An 18887-nucleotide genomic window follows, 5' to 3' on the forward strand; every position below is an offset into this window, starting at 1 on the left:
AGTGGTGTTCAATTTTATAATATTTTACATTTTCTTATCAGGGATTACCTATAAACATGAATAGCTTTCAACCCATACAAATGAAGTCCATATAACAGAAAAGAGTTCTTAGATTCCAGTGTTTACATAGCATACTATAGGGCCGTAGCAACATGGGGGATGCAAAGGCACACAGCGGTGAAATCAGTTCCTGCCATTCTATAAAATTTGGTATGGGGTGGTGTTTTCTTTTTTCAATAATGTGTAAAAGGACTGTTACCCGTTTTCATGTCATTCTATCTATAGGCTAAACCATATATCTATAAACAAAAATCATATCAACACAAATCTGTGCATTGGTACAGAAAATGTACAGATATTGTGGCCAATACTCAAAAACATGGAATTTCATTTAAAAATCATTATTTCTTAATGAAAGATTACTTTTATTCAAAATAAATAACCCTTTGAACCTCTTAAGGTTGGATTTGTCATATTTTTCAATATTTAGGTAATGCATCAAAAAATGCTTTTACTCATATTGGGGTGCCAATATGGAGGGCACTACTTTGCCTTGCCACACAATACACATAAAAAGACAATGGCAGAAAACAAAAACAGTAGAATAAGAAGAATAAAAGCACACAAATAAAACATCCCATATGGCTTTATTGAAAAAAAAAGAAAAGAAAAATAAATCGCTTGATTCACCACATTTAAAAAAAAAAAAATGCTCAAGCATGCTCGAAGATTTTGTTTGTCTTGCACTTCCTCACTGGCCCCCATGAAGGGGCCAAGATACACATACAGCAAATTCACATGCACTCCCTTGTTCGCACACACACACACACACACGCAAGCACGCACTCTCTCTCACACACACACACACACATTCACACACACACACACATACACACACACACACACACAGAAGAGTGGTACAGTTAGGCACTCTTTAGAGTCTGATAAAGTCTATGGTATAAATCAAAAGTATAGGCACTTTTGAATTCGACAGCACTGTTGCTTCTGACTGGTGCAGTGCTTTCCAACACACTGTGAATACTTTGCCCATAATTTAACACCCCCCTCACCCTCTCTTTGCCAACACCAAGATTTGATCAGTCGTCAAACACTACAACAGGACATCATACTTGGACCAAGGTTAATAAATATTCAATCATGAATGAAAAGATAATCAAGCATGTAAGCAATTGAAACAAATATTTGTATAGGGACATTTGGCAGCAAATTTCTCTGGTATTCTGATGGTCTGAGGTTTAGATTTCAGTGTCATTCTTCTTTCCAATTCAATTATCATCCTCCTCCTCTCATATTTCTGGATTCCCTTACACAGCAGCTGTTTATGCATTTGTTTGGGGAGAATGCTTGGAAATACATTTTGCCATCATGCATAGCAGTCAGTAGTCTGTGTGCATAGATATGGACTGACCAGGGAAAAGGACAATACTTCACTAACAAGCTATACACATAATCCCATCTATCAAATATGAAGACATACTCAAACAAACAGAGTGTCCTCTATACATTTTTTTAAATATTAAGATATACTTTTAGAGTTTTTTTATTTTACTGATAATCTTGGACCGGTCTGTCCAAGTGCTTGTTTAAATCAAGCATATCAAGAGCCAAGAGGTCAGTTAGTAACTTAAACAATGGCTTCCATGAACGCCTCTGTACTGTTTACAGAAATATTAGAATTCTGTTAAAGCTGTGGCATGTGACATGTATACATTATATTCCCATTTTAAACAGAATCTTGATTTCCATTTCATTGAGATCTAGGCTACATGTGTCTGCATCCATCTGGACAATTAGCTGACCTGATCATTATTTCTTCCCCCTCTTCACATCCAATCTGCTAAAAACCACAGTTTAAAACCTTAGAAAAATGTACAAGAAATAAAATGATACTTAATGTTTTTACCATTGTTGAGATTAACTCCTCCTTAATCTCAAACATCTTTCTACATGAGTCGATCCTCATTTATTTATCCTCATTGCATTGCACACAATGGCGAGATATACTGTATCTTGTGCATGTAGTGACAGAAGGAGGCACTAGTATGCACTCAGAAAAATGACCCCTGTCCAAAACAAGAAGGAACAAAATAGAAAAAAAGGCTGAGAGAAACGCTGCCTTTCAGCAATGTCCAGTTTGGTCCCCACATATTAATGCAAGTTTTTCCTCAATTTTGTTTTCTCCCAACGTAAAGACGTAACAACCTTACCACTCCAGGCTCTCCCCAACCACTTATGCACCCTTCTGGGTAGGACCAGAGAAAGGCAAGCGGGAAAGTGACTGGGCATTGGGATCCCGGACATGCTGGGTGGTAAGACAGAAACATACAGCCGTCCTCTCGCCAGAAGTCTTGATATCCCTTTCTTGTGGCGCTAAATGGCGTGTCTGTCAGAGAAAGCGTTGGGATAGCATCGCACTACTATGCCATTCAGCTGCCATCACCTCTTCTGCTCCCAGATTGCAGCCATGTTCAAGTCCAGCCTCTCTAGAGACCGCAGAACCTGGACATTCTCTGTGTAGAACGCTACATCAACAACCACCAGCCTGTAGATGAGAGGGGAGAGAGACACACGTCAGATGAGGAGATAAAGGTGGAAGAAGAGGCTTCATCCTCTTCCGAAAAGGCCACTTCATCACTACAAAAACAATTGCAATCTCACAACCGATTTGACTGAAGGTTTGTTGTTAACTTAACAGCTAATCAAACTAGATGTACCGCAGAGCGGTACAAAATATGACCGCCGCCCAGTCCAGCACATTTTTTCCACAAAAATAAATCACGCTGAAAGGCCTATATGATTCTAACTGTCTCAATTGCATTATCCACACTCAATTCTCACTGGTATCTGCTAGACAACAAGTACCAAAACATGATTAGTTCATAGATTTCACATGTAAAATTCATTTTATACAACCCCTTGCCTGTTCATAATTCTGAGAAATTCTTGAATTGTGTGCATGTGTGCATGTACATGTTTATGTTATATGTGTGTGCGCTTGTGTGTGTGCCTGCGTATGTGCCTGTGCATGCAAGCGTCCATATGTCTACTGTGTGAGTATGTGTCATACGTATGATTACTGTGAATGTGTGTGTGTGTGTGTGTATCTGTTTGTGCACATGTGTGCACATGAAATAGGTTAACATGACCCCTGGAGGCAAACATCCGGAAAAAAATGTTCACCCTAGTCCCTACAGTTCTCAAGATATTCACAGAGAACTGTGTCTGCCCTACCCTCCTTTCGGGGGGTCCAGTCCAGCGGGGGGGCTACAGATCAAAACGAAAAACGACGGTTCCATGCTATCCATGTGGGGTTACATGCCCACCAAGTTTTGTGTACCCCGGTCTTTCAGTGTCCCGGGAATCCATGTTGATGTACATCACTAAATGTACACATACATTATATTATTTTAAAGCACCCCATGAACGAAAGTACACAAAACTTGGCATGCATTCGGAGGGTGTCATAATGATCCTACACTTTTAATTTCGTGCAGTTTTGACCTTGTCAGCCAGAGATATTGTGATGAAAACACCTAATTTTTTGCTTTTCAATTTTTAAGCCACCTTGCTTATGGTCTTTGCACCTATACATGAAATAAGTGGTAATGGGATGGGTTGACATGCCCCCTTAAGACCAACATACATAAAAAAGGTGGACCTCCTAGGCCCTACGGTTCTCGAGATATTAACAGAAAACTGTCTCCGGCCACCTACAGGCCAGTTGGTGTATAGTAACATAAATTAATTTATTGTGTGGCCCCCCATGAACGGAATTCCACAAAACTTGGTGTGCATACAGAGGGTGTCATAATGATCCTACACTTCCAATTTTGTGCAGTTTTGACTATGTTAGGTCACAGATACCTGCGATTACAACACCTCATTTTTACTTTTTTGTATTTAACTAGGTGGCGCTATACATGAAATGAGTGGTTATGGAATGGGTTGACATGGCCCCTTGAGAAATGGTCCTCCTAAACCCTACGGTTCTCGAGATATTCACAGAAAACTGTGTCTGCCCTACCCTCCTTTCGGGGTCCAGTCCAGCGGGGGCTACAGATCAAAACTAAAACGATGGTTCCATGCTATCCATGTGGGGTTACATGGCCACCAAGTTTCGTGTACCCCGGTCTTTCAGTGTCCCGGGAATCCTTGACGTAAATTTGGGCATGCGAAAAATAAAAAATAAAATAAAAAAATCTGACTAAACCCATATGACCGCCGCTTCGCTGCGCGGCGGTCATAATGACATCCCATTCTACGCTCCTGAGAGTTGTTTCTATAGACCAGTGTTTCTCAAACATTTTCAGACCAAGGACCACTTAACCAATAATAAAAAAAAAAAAAAAACACCTACTTGAACCACCTTGCTTATGGTCTTTGCACCTCATTTTTACTTTTTGTATTTAACTAGGGTGGCTTATACATGAAATGAGTGGTTATGGAATGGGTTGACATGGCCCCTTGAGAAATGGTCCTCCTAAACCCTACGGTTCTCGAGATATTCACAGAAAACTGTGTCTGCCCTACCCTCCTTTCGGGGTCCAGTCCAGCGGGGGGGGCTACAGATCAAAACGAAAAACGATGGTTCCATGCTATCCATGTGGGGTTACATGGCCACCAAGTTTCGTGTACCCCGGTCTTTCAGTGTCCCGGGAATCCTTGGCGTAAATTTGGGCATCGCGAAAAAATAAAAAATAAAATAAAAAATCTGACTAAACCCATATGACCGCCCGGCTTAATGCTTGGGCGGTCATAATGACATCCCATTCTCGCTCCTGAGAGTTGTTTCTATAGACCAGTGTTTCTCAAACATTTTCAGACCAAGGACCACTTAACCAATAATAAAAAAAATAAAAAAAAACACCTACTTGAACCACCTTGCTTATGGTCTTTGCACCTTGCTTACTGTGTCAGGCATAGCTTACATGGGCAGTGTTGCAGAACTGTTTGGATTTACATACAAGTTGGTTCAATACTACAAAGAACTCATTTATATTATATTTTACCACGTCTGCTCACGGACCACTTGGGGTAGTTTGCGGACCACACTTTGAGAAACACAGCTCTAGACTAACTGGGATGGTGTCTGGCTCATCTGACCAACTCTGTTTCCAGTGCCAGAGCCACAGAGCCAGGACTTGGCACATATAGTTCGGAGTGTTAACACTAGATGGGCAGCTAGAGCGAAGTGAGGAGAACTGTTCTGAACACAGTGAAAAGTAGAACATGTTCTAATCATGGGCTGCATCTATTGAGGGATGAAGATAAAAAATAAACTGACCCATGTTGAGGACCACCGTCGTTGATCACACCTAGTTTGGCCAATTGCCTTTTTAGGTGCATTCTAAAGCTGGCATTTATCTTCAGAAACAGCATCTACAAACAGAGAAGTGGGTTACGGTCAATGCTACCTTTTTTCAAAGAAAATTATTTAATAAGCAAGTTTTTTACAAGAGTAAGGTTAAGTGTTCTGCAACAAGGAATCAGTACATACCATACTATAGTGGATGTTTGAGCATGAATGTATGTGCTCATTTACCTCAACACTTGATAAACTAATTTAACACTTGATAATTACACCAAGTCTGTTATTGTATATCTGGGGTTACCGGAGTCTGCTCTTCTGGCAGTAGATCAGAGATGGCCTCATGCATTTTAGCCATCTGCTTACAGATGTTTCGGAAACAAGCTGAAGGCATAGGAGCCTTTACTTCATACTGTAGCAGGGTAAACATTGCATTAAAATCACATTTAATTAAGTAATATACCAGAATTACAAATGTTCTGATTAGAATTCCTACCTAGGGAGACTTACCTTTGACAGGACTTTCTCAAACAGACTGTCCATGATTGCCACCAGTTTGGCTGAAATTTCAGCTATATGATCATTGTAATCCTGCAACGAGACAGAAACTATAATATCTGGAAACTCTATTTCTGAGAATGCTCCAAAAGGTGCCAGACTGGCAAGACACATAACCGCGCAGATGTCACAAGACGGACTCATAACTATACTGAAACAAAACTATTCTCAATTAAATGTAGTGCATCATTTTGTGTAGGTATTTACTATTCAGAATCGAACTGCAATGATTTTTCTCTTGTCTGTGCATGTAGATTTAGCCAACTCCTTGAGTGTATGTACATAAGCTTACCTTTGTGATGTGGTCAAAGTGCCTGAGGACACTGTACTGTTTTGGCTGCAGCTTGGTCTCAAAATGGGCCCTGATTATGGGAATGTAATGAACCACAAGCTGCAGACAGCGTGACACCAGGGCTGTGTACAGAAGAGAGAAGAGAAGAGATAAAGATGATCTTGTCACACTGCTGCTGCTAGTATGCCGAGCTTCCATGTACATTTGATTGAATTTGCATTGTTTATTATTCCTATTCTCCTAAATATAGTCTGACCAACATCTTAAATTGTTCTCTGTTAAATAAGTATTATAGTATTACGGTATATTGTTTTGTATTTGTAAGTTGCTTTGGACAAAAGTGTCTGCAAAATCCCATAACCATAACCATAAACAGTTAAGACCTAGGTAGGTTCAAACAAGTAGGATTGGTTCAATTATATAAGAAAATTCACACTAAGGCCATTTACAGTTTTTTTCAGTCGCTAACAAGCTTTTGCCTAACCAGTTGTCACATTTTCAAAACTCTTTACACAATTAGCACAGCATCAGATTTTTGTGGCCATACCATTTTCACACAATATGCAGTCAGTGAACACATTTCCACAATGCTTACATTTTCAGACAACAGACAAGCTATACCTCCCAACAAAACTATGGATTGTTTTTGTAGTATTTACGAATGTTAACACACAACATCCCACAATAGCAAACACAATATTCCAAACCTTAGATACACTATAAAAACCTCTGCTTCTGCTCCTGCTCCTTGGATAATATCAGATGCGATGTTGATGAAAACATGTGGCCTAACCCTGAAGATCGCAGAGATTAGAAACAGTAATTTTGTGGTTTTTTTAGTTAAAAAAAACTGGGCTTTTTGCTGTTGTTTTTTGTTCAGAATGCTCTTGTGTGTTTCATGGATATTTTGTTCACTCTAAGCAACTTTTTCTGTTCTATCATACTGTAAACAGTATTTATATTTACGCCGTAGGAACGGCTGAAGTGCCCTTGAGCAAGGCACCTAACCCCTCACTGCTCCCCAAGCGCCGCTGTTGTTGCAGGCAGCTCACTGCGCGCGGGATTAGTGTGTGCTTCACCTCACTGTGTGCTGTGTTTCACGAATTCACGGATTGGGTTAAATGCAGAGACCAAATTTCCCTCACGGGATCAAAAGAGTATATATACACTTATACTTATATACTTATATTGTACCTCCTGTAGTAAACAGTAAAGGGAAAAACTGATTTGCTTTTTACTAGAATGCTTTTGAATCAGATTTTTGATCAACATTACATGTGGACATACAGTTCCCAACCGAGAAATTTTGTGTAAAAACTGTGGATAGAGCATGTTTTGCATGCAAATACCTGTAAAACTGAAACATAAAAGTCTATGCAGTTTTTGTAATGTCAACAATAGCCAGTATTTTGAAACCTGTGGGGTATACTACGAATCTCGATTAGTGGGTTAGCGAGGTATGTTGCGCTCAAAGCCAGGGTATGCTGTGATTAGGGTTGCGAAGGGGCGGAAAATTTCCGGAAACTTTCCATGGGAAGTTAAGCTGGGGAATTTTGGAAATATTCCAAATTGGAAACTTTCATGGAATTAAAGGAAATTATGGGAATTAATGGGAATTCACAGGAATTAACTGGGAATTTTTGGTAATTCCTACTGTTTCATATACAGACATTAAAATTTTGTTTCGTAATAAGCAATATGATTTGTTTGTTTGTATTTTCGCTTAGCTTAGCATACAAAGCTAGCTACCATGCTAGCGGAAAATCCCATTCTCTGCCTATGGTTTACTAGCGTGCTAAGATAGCAACACTGAAACCACTGAACTGCCCAAGATACACCACGCCACTCAACAACAAAATCCAATTGGTTGGAACATTGACTGACTATCAGTTTGTTAAGTTAGAATCCCAGAAAATGGTACAACAAATAATAATGACACAAATATAATGACACAACATACCACCCTAACTAAACCTTATAGATTATGTAAGTGATATATAAATTGTCAAGCTTAATCAGACAGATTAATCGTCCCATTACAGTTTATGCAAAATGACGTACACCCATTTGAATGAGGACAAAAGTGACGACAAGCCCATAACTGGGCAAATCTGTTTGCAAACTTCCCCCAGTTTCACAGTTATTCCCACACAAGATGAACGCACCATAGGTTTCCTTTATGTCTAGTAGCCTATGCTGATTGCTGTGTGCATGGGATTGACGTATGTGCAGGGTAGAAATTTGACTGAAATTGCATTAAATCAGGTTGTTTTAACTAATATTATGCTGCAAGATGGGGTTTTGTCCACTGCATTTAAGTTCCGTGTTATAGACTAACTTGCCAGATTAAAAATTCCCAGTTTATTCCTGTTAATTCCTGTTTATTCCCGTTAATTTCCGTATATTTCCGTTAATTCCTATGGAAAGTTTCCAACTTTGAAAATTCCCGGAATTTTGCAACCCTAGTTGTGATACGAAAGTGGATCTGTTTTAGTGTCGCTATATCACCATGGTATCTTATGCTGTCAACCAAATCTGGTCGGGAGGAGGTTATGTGCTAAGTTATAGCTCAAATCGTGTAATCTACCGCTCACTGACCAATCAATTGTTTTGAAAAAACGAAGTTATCCCACGTGTAGGATTCTGTCATATATCATACAGGTGGAGCTCCGCCTCTACTAACATTTTGGATCTCGAATGCGCTTTAATAGTGCTGTGCGTGCAAATATCCCACTATGGACGTGCATACCATACAACAACTGATGACGATTTATTTGATGTTATAGGTTAGACACAAAAAATGACCGCTGTGTAGATTACACTATCACTCATAAATGCGGAAGTAATTATTTTTAAATAGAGGCAGTCTTGTGCGTCTGCATGTTTCACGATTGGCCAACGTCATCACAACACCGAGAATGTGCACAGATCTGAGCTGAAAGCCTAGTTTGACAAATAGATCACATAACTGCTATCGTAGTATCAACGTATACCCCCGAGTCAAGGCTTTGTCAAGTCTCAATATGTCTACATAGCCTAGATATGTCTAACGTGCTTCGTAGTATACCCCACTAGTGTACTTTGATTGACTGCATGTACCTTGTGAAGTGAAAACAAGTGTTATTCTTTGACAGAATAATTTCATTTTGAGTCAGATTTCCAGTGTTTTGGTAAAGTTAGTGTGTGCAGAAAAAGATCTGTTCTGTTTTGAAATGAAGATTTAGTATATATTTAACAAAATGTGTTTTTGTGAAGAAAATGATCCATTTGGCCAATTATGTTTTGTAGGTGTGAGTCTGTGTTAAGAGTTTAGAAAAAGTAGCTGAAGTATGGGTACGCGCTTGTTAGCGATTGAAAAAAAACTGTAATGTTGGATCATTAAGTTGTAGTAGTTCCATTGACTTCTACTGTTCGTATCAATTTGTATGTCACATTTCAGATGAGATTTTCAGAAATCCCTAAGGGGTTGAAAAACATTCTAGCATCATGTGTGGCTCCATGAGACTATAGGCGTACCCAGGTTCTTTGTAGTGATTGTCTTCAGTCCAACAACCTGCAGCGCTCCGGCTCCTAGCACAAGCTGACAGCTCCGTGAGTTGAAGTGCTGTTACCACATGCAGAGAAACAAAGAAGGAACTCAGTTTCTCATGTTTGAAAAGCATTACCAACTTAAACATGCCATCACAAAATGAACTATAGATATCATTTTTACGGATACACTGCCACTACCCTTCACCGATTTATTGACTGTTTAATTGAATTAATTGATAGTTCTTTGAAAACATCAATATAATAAATCATTCAAATGACAAGTCGGGGAGAGTGAGGAACAAGCATGGCTTAGAATCCCGGTCTTACCTTAAGTAAATCTGAGAGGCGAGTCAGCATATCTGTGGCAATGGAGGGGATGTCGTTCACACACTGGCAATACTCCAGAAAGATCCGGATTAGCAGCAGTACAGTGCTAAACAGCAAAAACATTAGTTTAGTTGACTTGGGCTTTTCCCCTGTATAATATGGAGTGGATCCACACACACTCTCTTTTAGATGGGTTTTGAGAAAGATGGTGCTCAGTATATACAGCATACCCAACAACAGCATATCTTTGTCCATCTACGGTTAAGTAATCACTTGGTTTTCGCTCTTCGGTGCCTGGAGTGGAGACAGGAACTGAGGGTTAAATGGGCCTGCTGGAGGAAGCTATTTTAGGGGGCTTGTGTATAACATATGAAGGGACACATGTGAAGTGTGAGAGCTGTACCTGAGGGTTTACGGTCAGGTAACGTGATCCTTCCATCAGCAATGGAGTTGACCAGGTCCTGAAACTCTGCAGGTACCTCTGCCTGCTTCCAGCGCTCATTGTCCAGCAGCAAACTAAGAGAGCAACAGGTCAGAGAAAGAGACCAGTCAGGACACCAGAACATGGACAACTATTTCTTCGCCTGCTTTTGGGAGTGTGTTTTGTGCTCGAACCTGAGCTTGGTCTTGCGCTCCTCGTGGAAGCGGTGGACGAAGCGGTTGGCCTGGCTCTGCAGGGCCCCTCGGAGGGAGACGCTGCGGCGGCCGCACAGCTCCTCCGTGTCCTTCACGAAGGCCTCCACCGCCTGGGACAGGCGCACAAACTCCGCCGAGCTCAGCCGCTCCAGGGAACCATCCTGAGAGGCAGAGACAGACACGGCGCACGAAGACACAAATAAGTCTTGCAAAACAGGCCATTCCACCCAACCACTGTGTTCTGAGCTAACTGAGCCTGCCCTGCGGGATGTACCTTGGCTCTGGTGATAAGAACCTTGACACAGCGGTCATGGCTGACGTCCGAGGCAGTATACAGCAGCTCCTGGACGTTGTTGGCCACGCGACCCAGCTCAAGATCTGAGGGCATCACGTCTTCACTGCTGCTGAGTAGAGATGAGAGGTGCATGACAAACGACACCCAAAAAGACAAACCCGCTGCAGCTACATTCACGTGAATCTTATGCATCATATGAAGCTCTAAATCATAGCAGCATCCACCCTCCAATGACACCATTGAGACACCTGCACGGGGCAACAGCCCAGACCAATGAGTAGTGAATCAACATTAGCTCAACTGAGCAGAGTTTTAAACAATAATATTTGTGCCAAAACATGACCTGTAAGTCAAATAAGTCTATCCAATGAATTAACAGTGTAACAGCATAACAGCATTCAAAGTGCAGGTAGATGTGACTCACAGGCCAGTGGCAAGCACTCCTGGCAGGGTGGACGTAGTGTTGGACGTGTGCTCTCTGCTTGAGGAGGATTCAGTGGTGGCCGAGGCGGAGTCGCTCCCACACACGTCCCTGCGCGTCTGCGTCAGGGCCTGCGTGGTGGTGCTGCGCACCTCTGGCTGCTGCTGCTGCTGCTGCTGCTGCTGCTCTGCCTCATTCATGGCGTCGCTGATGAAGAGGCCCTCGTGGGTGAGGTAGGCCAGCTCCGACCCCACCCGCAGATTGCCATCCAGAGGCTCCTCCTCCTCACCTTGGTCTCCTCCTCCTCCTCCACCCGCCCCAGCCCGCTCTCGCCCTTCGGCCATCTGCCGGCTCCGCTGGCTGCTGTCCAGCACCTCCAGGACCACCGCCCTGACCACGCTTAGAGTGGCCTACAGCATCGCCGGCACAGAGGAGGACACCAGAGGAGACAAATAAGCTACAGGTGAAGACCCGCTCCCTGTTTCACACACTGCCATGCTGTTGCATGCAGAAGTGCAAAAAGACAGTTGTGGAAACATGCTCATCTAGGCCATTACCTTGATCCTCTTGAGGAAGAGAATGAAGTGCTCAAATATATCCTGCAGCAGCTCAAACCACTGGCAGAACGCCATCAGCCGCATCTGGTCTGGCAGCCTGTGGGCCACACAGGACATTCAACATCATCTAAACATCTTCCAAAACGAAGGTGGTCATCAACTAACACATGACTACATGTACAGACATCCTAGATCCTGAATTAAATGAATCCAAACATCAGTGTACATACAAATAATACGCAAATGTGGAAATACCAGTTCCTTGCTATACCATTCTTACCATTCTATGATGACACTTGAAATACTGAGGTTGGCAAGTATCTTCTATTCATACAACAGTTACACCATGTGCATCAAACAGTACAAAGAAGCACACAACGTTTATAATGAGGTGCAAAGTACAAAGTGTATAGTAAAGTATAAGGAAGTACACTAAGTCTTTATGGCCAGTGTTACATCCATCTGTAGCACACACACAACACACACAACACACACACACACAACATACACACACAGACACTTAGATTACATCTACATAACTGCATTTCATTGTCTTTGTGTTTGTACTCTACACAATGACAATCAAGTTGAATCTAATCTAATATAAAGAAGAACCCTTTTCTGGACCAGGAGTCCATACTCACTTCATGACCACGTCTGTGTCGATCTCATCAATCTGAGACACGGTGCGGAGGACACACTACAATTGGAGGGCAACAGAGGTGATCAGAGAGCATTTCATTCACAATACTTTTTTTTGTATTCATTCTGCGAAACTGCTCTTCCTCATTCTGAGCATTCCACACTGCCACACGACTGAACATACCTGTCGGACTATTCCCTTGGCCGCCTGAATGATCTCATCACTGTAGATGTCCAGGAAGTCCAGCTTCCTTTGCCTGAGCAGCCCAAAGACCAGAGACTGCAGGCGGTCCTGTAGGGAAGCACACGTCAGACTGACCTGGAATCTGTATGCAACTGCACTGACCACACTAAGTACATTCAACTAGACATCACAACTGTACAGAGAACTGTAAATACAGGAACTTAAATTGATTAATTGATGATAGGAATCGTGCAAAATTGATTTTGTGTTGTTGGAAAATCAATATAAATCTGTAAAAAGTCCTTGGATTCATTTCCAAGTGTACCAAGTTACTCACTCCTCCCCAATCATGGTGCTTATTATTTGTCAGACTTCCACACACTACAGTAGGCATGTTTACATGGACAGTCTGACCCATTCCGATTAGAATTCTGAAGCAGGCATTTTTATTCCGATTATATATAGTATAAGTATATATACTCTTTTGATCCCGTGAGGGAAATTTGGTCTCTGCATTTAACCCAATCCGTGAATTAGTGAAACACACTCAGCACACAGTGAACACAGTGAGGTGAAGCACACACTAATCCCGGCGCAGTGAGCTGCCTGCAACAACAGCGGCGCTCGGGGAGCAGTGAGGGGTTAGGTGCCTTGCTCAAGGGCACTTCAGCCGTGCCTACTGGTCAGGGTTTGAACCGGCAACCCTTCGGTTACAAGTCCGAAGCGCTAACCAGTAGGCCACGGCTGCCCTCAATTCAAGTGTTTAAGAGAATTTGTTTTCCCATTGAGCGGTTATTCCTTTTCTAATGGGATTAAAAGTGTCCATGTTATTGTGGCTAGTGAGGAACAGAATTACAGGCCACGATTATGATGATTTAGAATTACCAACAGACCATTTTCCTCATTACCAATGATGCCCTCTGAGCTATTGTTTCCAATGAGGGGTTAATTAGTTCTTCATTGGTCTACCTCAGCATGAAACACTCACACAAACCTTTCCCCTTGCATTGTTGTGGTTTTTCAGAGATGCCAAAAACCAACCTTGCGCACTGGTCTGACCAACCTAACCAAACCACATACGAGAATCAACCCACAGAGGACACACAATTTCCTCAATAGAGTACTAGCTCCACACATGCAAACCTAATTCACACTTTTGACATGACCTTTGCATGAGCATTGGTAGAATAGACTGTGTCAGAGTAACTATGAGCATTGGTAGAATAGACTGGGTCAGAGTAACTATGAGCATTGGTAGAATAGACTGTGCATCTTGTGGGGCCTCGTACCTTCTCCAGAACCTGACTGTCCTCCTCAAAAGGGCGGTTCAGATCACTCTTGGCGTAGGTGGTGAAGTCTGCCACCATCATCTTATCAATGAGACGCTCCATCTCACACAGCTGAGAGCCCAGGTGCCTGAAGAGGAAGTGGAGAACAGGAAGTATGGAGTTATTCTACCTTGTAGAACTAGACCCTTCTATTCAGTTCACAATCACATACAGTGCAGCGGCTGGATTGAGCAGTACTTAATTAAGGTGACAACAACAGATCTATAACAACACAAAGAGCTATCTGAGGCTTCATATGAATGAAAAAAGACACAACATCTAATTGGTGTGTGTTTGTGTGGATGAATCCTAGGCAGGTATAGGTGTAGGCATCCATGAACTGTATACTAATAATATTACTCTGAGCTATACATTAGACAGGTGTGCTGTACACTATTACTCTGAGCTATACATTAGACACGTGTGCTGTACACTATTACTCTGAGCTATACATTAGACAGGTGTGCGTGGGCGTTTTATCCACCTGAAGCTGTGTATGCCCTGTAGCTCCTGCTGCAGCACCTCCTTGGTGGTGGCGATGAGCTCCAGCGCTCCCACAAACTCGGAGGTGGAGAGCAGCAGCTGCACGGTGGGCTGGGTCTGGTGCACGGCCGCCATCAGCTTCAGCTTGTCATGCAGGCGCACGCAGTTGCTGCGCGTGAGCGTCTGCTGCAGGGCCTTCAGCGGGCCCTCGCACATCACCCGCTCCATGGAGGCCATGCGGCCGCGCAGAGTGGACACCGCGTGCGCCGTCTCCTGCAGCCGGTCCTGCAGCTCGTGTTGGGAGGACATGGCGTGGAAGAATGCCTCCGAGCGCAGGGAGATTTGCCGAGCGATGCAAACCTCCACCACATCCAGGTAGTGACTCAGCTGGAATAAGGGAGAGGAATGTAAAGAGGCGTGAGGTGATGAGGTGCGCGGGGAAAGGAGAGCGATGAGTCACTTCTATCCAAAGAGTTTCTTCAGTGAAACCCAACAAACCATGACATATTACAAATGCAACTGTTTATAGTCTAGGACTGTCATTGTTAACATATTATTTTGGAGCATATAAATATAGTTATAGAACTTATGACTTCTATGACTCATTCATAACCATTTGTTAAAAACACAAATGACACTTAGAAAGCCGTGTTGTGTTTGGCCTTGTGTGTTAATCCTCAGATCTCTTCCATGAAATGAACACCACTACAAACGGCACAGCTGCATGTGTGCATGAGCGCTCACCTTTTCTTGCAGTAACCGGGACGATGCCCCATCCCGATTCTTCCCACTGGCAACGCTGAAGTGTGACCACGGTAAAACGGCATTGAAAGTCACAGGGTCATTCAACGCAAAATCTGGCTTCATGAAGATCTGTTAAACAAGAAGTGGTTAAAAGCTGAAGAAGTAAAGGACATGAGACAGAGAGAGAGATTAAAGGACGGCCTCTCAAAAAGTAGAGAGTAGAGAAGACATGCGACCCTCACCTTAGGCACCTGCTCCAGTTCTTCTCTGGCCTTTTCTGTGGAGAGAAACACAGATGCGTGATTAGAGGAGGATCAGTCATTACTGCACAGAAAATGCTAAAACGTCATTCGTGTGGCATAAAGCATGTAAAAGCATGGCTATGTAGTACAAGCTGGTCTGTCAGGTAAGTCAAGGTGGGATCACAGTAAGATTGCAGAGAGTACATGGGTTTGTGTATGGGAGGGTGTAAGTCAAGTATTCTTACCATGGTTATGTGTTATACTGGAGACAGAGTCAGGGTTATTACCATGGTTATGTGTTATACTGGAGACAGAGTCAGGGTTCTCACCATGGTTATGTGTTATACTGGAGACAGAGTCAGGGTCGTCCTTGTTGGGACAGATGGCTTTACAACGCTCATGGATTTTCTCTTTCTGATATGGAACAATTAATTATTTTTAAACACACAAATACACATTTCCATTTCTCTCAATATGAAATAATCTCACAATTCTTTTTATTAACAATGCAACATTTTGCCAATGTCGTCTATAGTGAACTACGGCTAACAGTGACTGTCAGAGACGCTGAATAATTGAAGTTGGAGGGACGGGCTTGGACGTTACCTGAGCCGTCTCCTGCAGGTATGGAGTGAAGTGCTCCTTTGTGATGTTGGGGAGGTAGAAAGAGGGCATGACTTCAGTTTCCACAAAATCAAGACCCCAGGTTTTGGTGAAGAAGTCCGACTCTCTCTTGGCCAGACGAGGGTCATTTAACGCAGCAGGTAGATTAACCTTTGAACTGTAGATGGTCCAGCGGTGCTGATCGGCCACCACAGACGGGCCGTCACAGAGCCCACGGGCCTCCCCTGGAAGACAGAGCGGCATTCACATTTCTCAATGAAAACACGCTGCATGCTGCATGCTCACTCAAGCAGAAGGCCTACTACTGCATTCTGCTTGCTTGATGAGCAAGCAAGACCTACTTCAGCAAAACAAGCAGGAGATCCACCACATTTGCTTAAGTGGCAAAGAAATGAGCACCAACTTCCTCTTTCTGCTGGAATATGTACAACACCGTAACATTTTGGGGGAAACACGTGAGGTCATACCAGAGCAGCTTATTATAATGAAATATACACAAGTAGGCTGATATTCAAAGCTAAATAATTACAGATAACCATCTTCCCCACACTATACAAGCACCATCACCTCTAGTATCATCATGAACATCACCAGGACTATCAAGCATCACTATCGCACCTATACCCACCAACAGCAGCAACAATACCAAAAGCAGCCCTTTAATTAATCTTTCAAAGGGAAAATACCATCCTGTCAAGACAGAAGAACTTTGCCCTTGCTGAACACACTGGACCAAAGGAGGCCAAAGAGTTACAAATCCCCATCTATGGGCAACATTTATTCATGGTTGTGAATATTACTATTATTAGAAGCCTAACTTTCCATTCTAGGGCTGAACTATTTCTCAACTCAACACAATACATGAGAGGGCAATTTAAGCCTGAGAAATAAAGAATGCATTTGCATTTGCAACCTTTTTACCTTTACAGGATTGCACTGGGCAGTGCACCAGTCAGCCTTAACCAGTACATTTCTCAAGTTAAGAGGAGCCAACCCGTAGGCTTTCTGAGGTTGCCTACGAGCTGCTGCTGCACTCTTACCTGTGGGCTCTTTGGGGCAGACATCAGGCAAGGAGCAGACAGATCGGTAGTGTCTAGATGAGGGTTCTGGACCCTTCCGGTAAAACCCATCACTGCTGCCTTTGCTTGAGTGAGGCACTGGAGAGGAGCCGTGGCTGGACGCCATGGCATTGGGGCTCCTCTTTCAGGAGGCTAGCTGAAGAGGCACACAAAAGGCAAACAACACTGCTCAAAGACAAGTTTCACCCAGGGGGGTATTCCAAGTACGTAGTTTAGTGACAAACCTAAGTAAGTTAACTCAGTATAAGGGGTAAAGGGATAAACCTCCTAATAGAAGAGCTGCATGGCTTCATTCTCCTTACAAAACAATCCCATAGGGCTCTTGTTGTAGGAGGTTTACCACTTACTCTGAGTTAACTTATGCAGGTTTGTCACTAAACCACGTACTTGGAATACCCCTCTGAACTATGAAATGGTCTTATTGTGTTGGTGAGTTGGCAAAAATTGATACACACCACAAACTTAAAAGAGACTGTCGATTCAATGCAAAACATATTGTTGAACCTGAATATCCAGGAAATTATTCAAATCGAAACAACTGAGGTTTACAAGCAAATGATAAGCAGCAGGATGTGATGCAGTAACAATAACAGACTGTATTGTCTGATCATTGAAAAAAGGCTAAAAAGGTCAGCTGCAACAATTCGAAGGTCCCCTAAATGGAGTCGAAAAGTCATGAAGTCAGAAGTACTAATAATGTATGTAATACCGGCATTTCAGAGGTGTTTTCAGTCATGTATGGACTGCTTTTGTCTTAACGTTAGTGTGATTTTACCCGTGATTAAACCAAACAAATTAGTTACGTTCCTTAGTTGGGCATAACATGAAAACAAACGCAGAGCGTGGCTTTTTAATGCATCTCTGATACATTAGTGAGACTGAGATAGCATGCTAACGTTAGCTGATCCTACTACCGTTCAAGCCCTTTCCAAACCAGTTATCCTAGGTGCGTTCAGCGTTGACGTGTCGCTTGCCAAATCAAGAGGTAGCAATAACGTTATGCCCTTTGGAATGCAAAATACTCTGACATTTCAACAAACGGCAACCAACACTAGTTATATTCAAGCTAACGTTAATCAACAGGGCGACTGGCAAGCTGGCCATTGCTATTACTTCTAATATGAAGTTAAACCACCTCACCGAGCAGGCTAACTTTCCCATAGCTCCCTTGCTAAACTAGATAAACACAATTCGTTAGCATTGCTTTAGGTAGCATGTTGTCAAATACACACAACATATTAGGTTCTAAACTGATCAAGACAAATCGATCTGTCTGTCTTCAATTTAATCGTATTCCATTCGTACCGTGAGGCCTTCAGACAACCAAACCACTAACTGCACGACAGTCAATCCCTTGCTAGATGCTAACTGGTTGACGTTAGTGCTAACGTTAGATAGATAGATCTAGAGACCTTGCTACCCTGCTGCATTACTAGTATGATAGGCTACTTGCACAGAAACAAAACAAGCCAGTGGTGGTTTACACTTAGTATGGAAAGAGAAGATGCTGAAAACACACGAGAAATACCTGTTGTTTGTAACACAGCAGCTCCTTTTCCTCACATCCACCATCACAATCTCATACACAACAAGCCAACTACAACAAGCGAAACGA

At 42.6% G+C, this 18887-nt stretch overlaps 1 protein-coding gene across 5 annotated transcripts; it reads right to left on the reverse strand.

Annotated features, from left to right (window-relative positions):
- Window positions 1-630: 630 nt before the first annotated feature.
- Window positions 631-18887, reverse strand: vps54 (VPS54 subunit of GARP complex). Of its 5 annotated transcripts, none has more exons than XM_048248658.1 (24): window positions 18801-18887; window positions 17234-17408; window positions 16176-16417; window positions 15899-15983; window positions 15570-15604; window positions 15328-15456; window positions 14585-14970; window positions 14062-14188; window positions 13767-13835; window positions 12773-12880; window positions 12591-12646; window positions 11947-12043; window positions 11393-11799; window positions 10948-11077; window positions 10653-10834; window positions 10441-10553; window positions 10268-10331; window positions 10038-10143; window positions 9696-9783; window positions 6180-6301; window positions 5840-5920; window positions 5634-5741; window positions 5306-5400; window positions 631-2563 (listed from the first exon to the last, which is right to left on the reverse strand). In XM_048248658.1, exons 2-24 carry the CDS (start codon window positions 17376-17378, stop codon window positions 2458-2460), a joined length of 3081 nt encoding a protein of 1026 aa, XP_048104615.1. In that variant the 5' UTR covers window positions 17379-17408; window positions 18801-18887; the 3' UTR covers window positions 631-2457. The 5 variants fall into 5 exon arrangements, with proteins under 5 accessions (XP_048104615.1, XP_048104614.1, XP_048104613.1 ...); XM_048248657.1 differs by having other exon boundaries at window positions 10948-11074; window positions 13761-13835; XM_048248656.1 differs by having other exon boundaries at window positions 13761-13835.

This window comes from Alosa alosa, chromosome 7 (genome assembly GCF_017589495.1).
Source record: "Alosa alosa isolate M-15738 ecotype Scorff River chromosome 7, AALO_Geno_1.1, whole genome shotgun sequence".
In the NCBI taxonomy this organism is placed as follows: Eukaryota; Metazoa; Chordata; class Actinopteri; order Clupeiformes; family Clupeidae; genus Alosa; species Alosa alosa.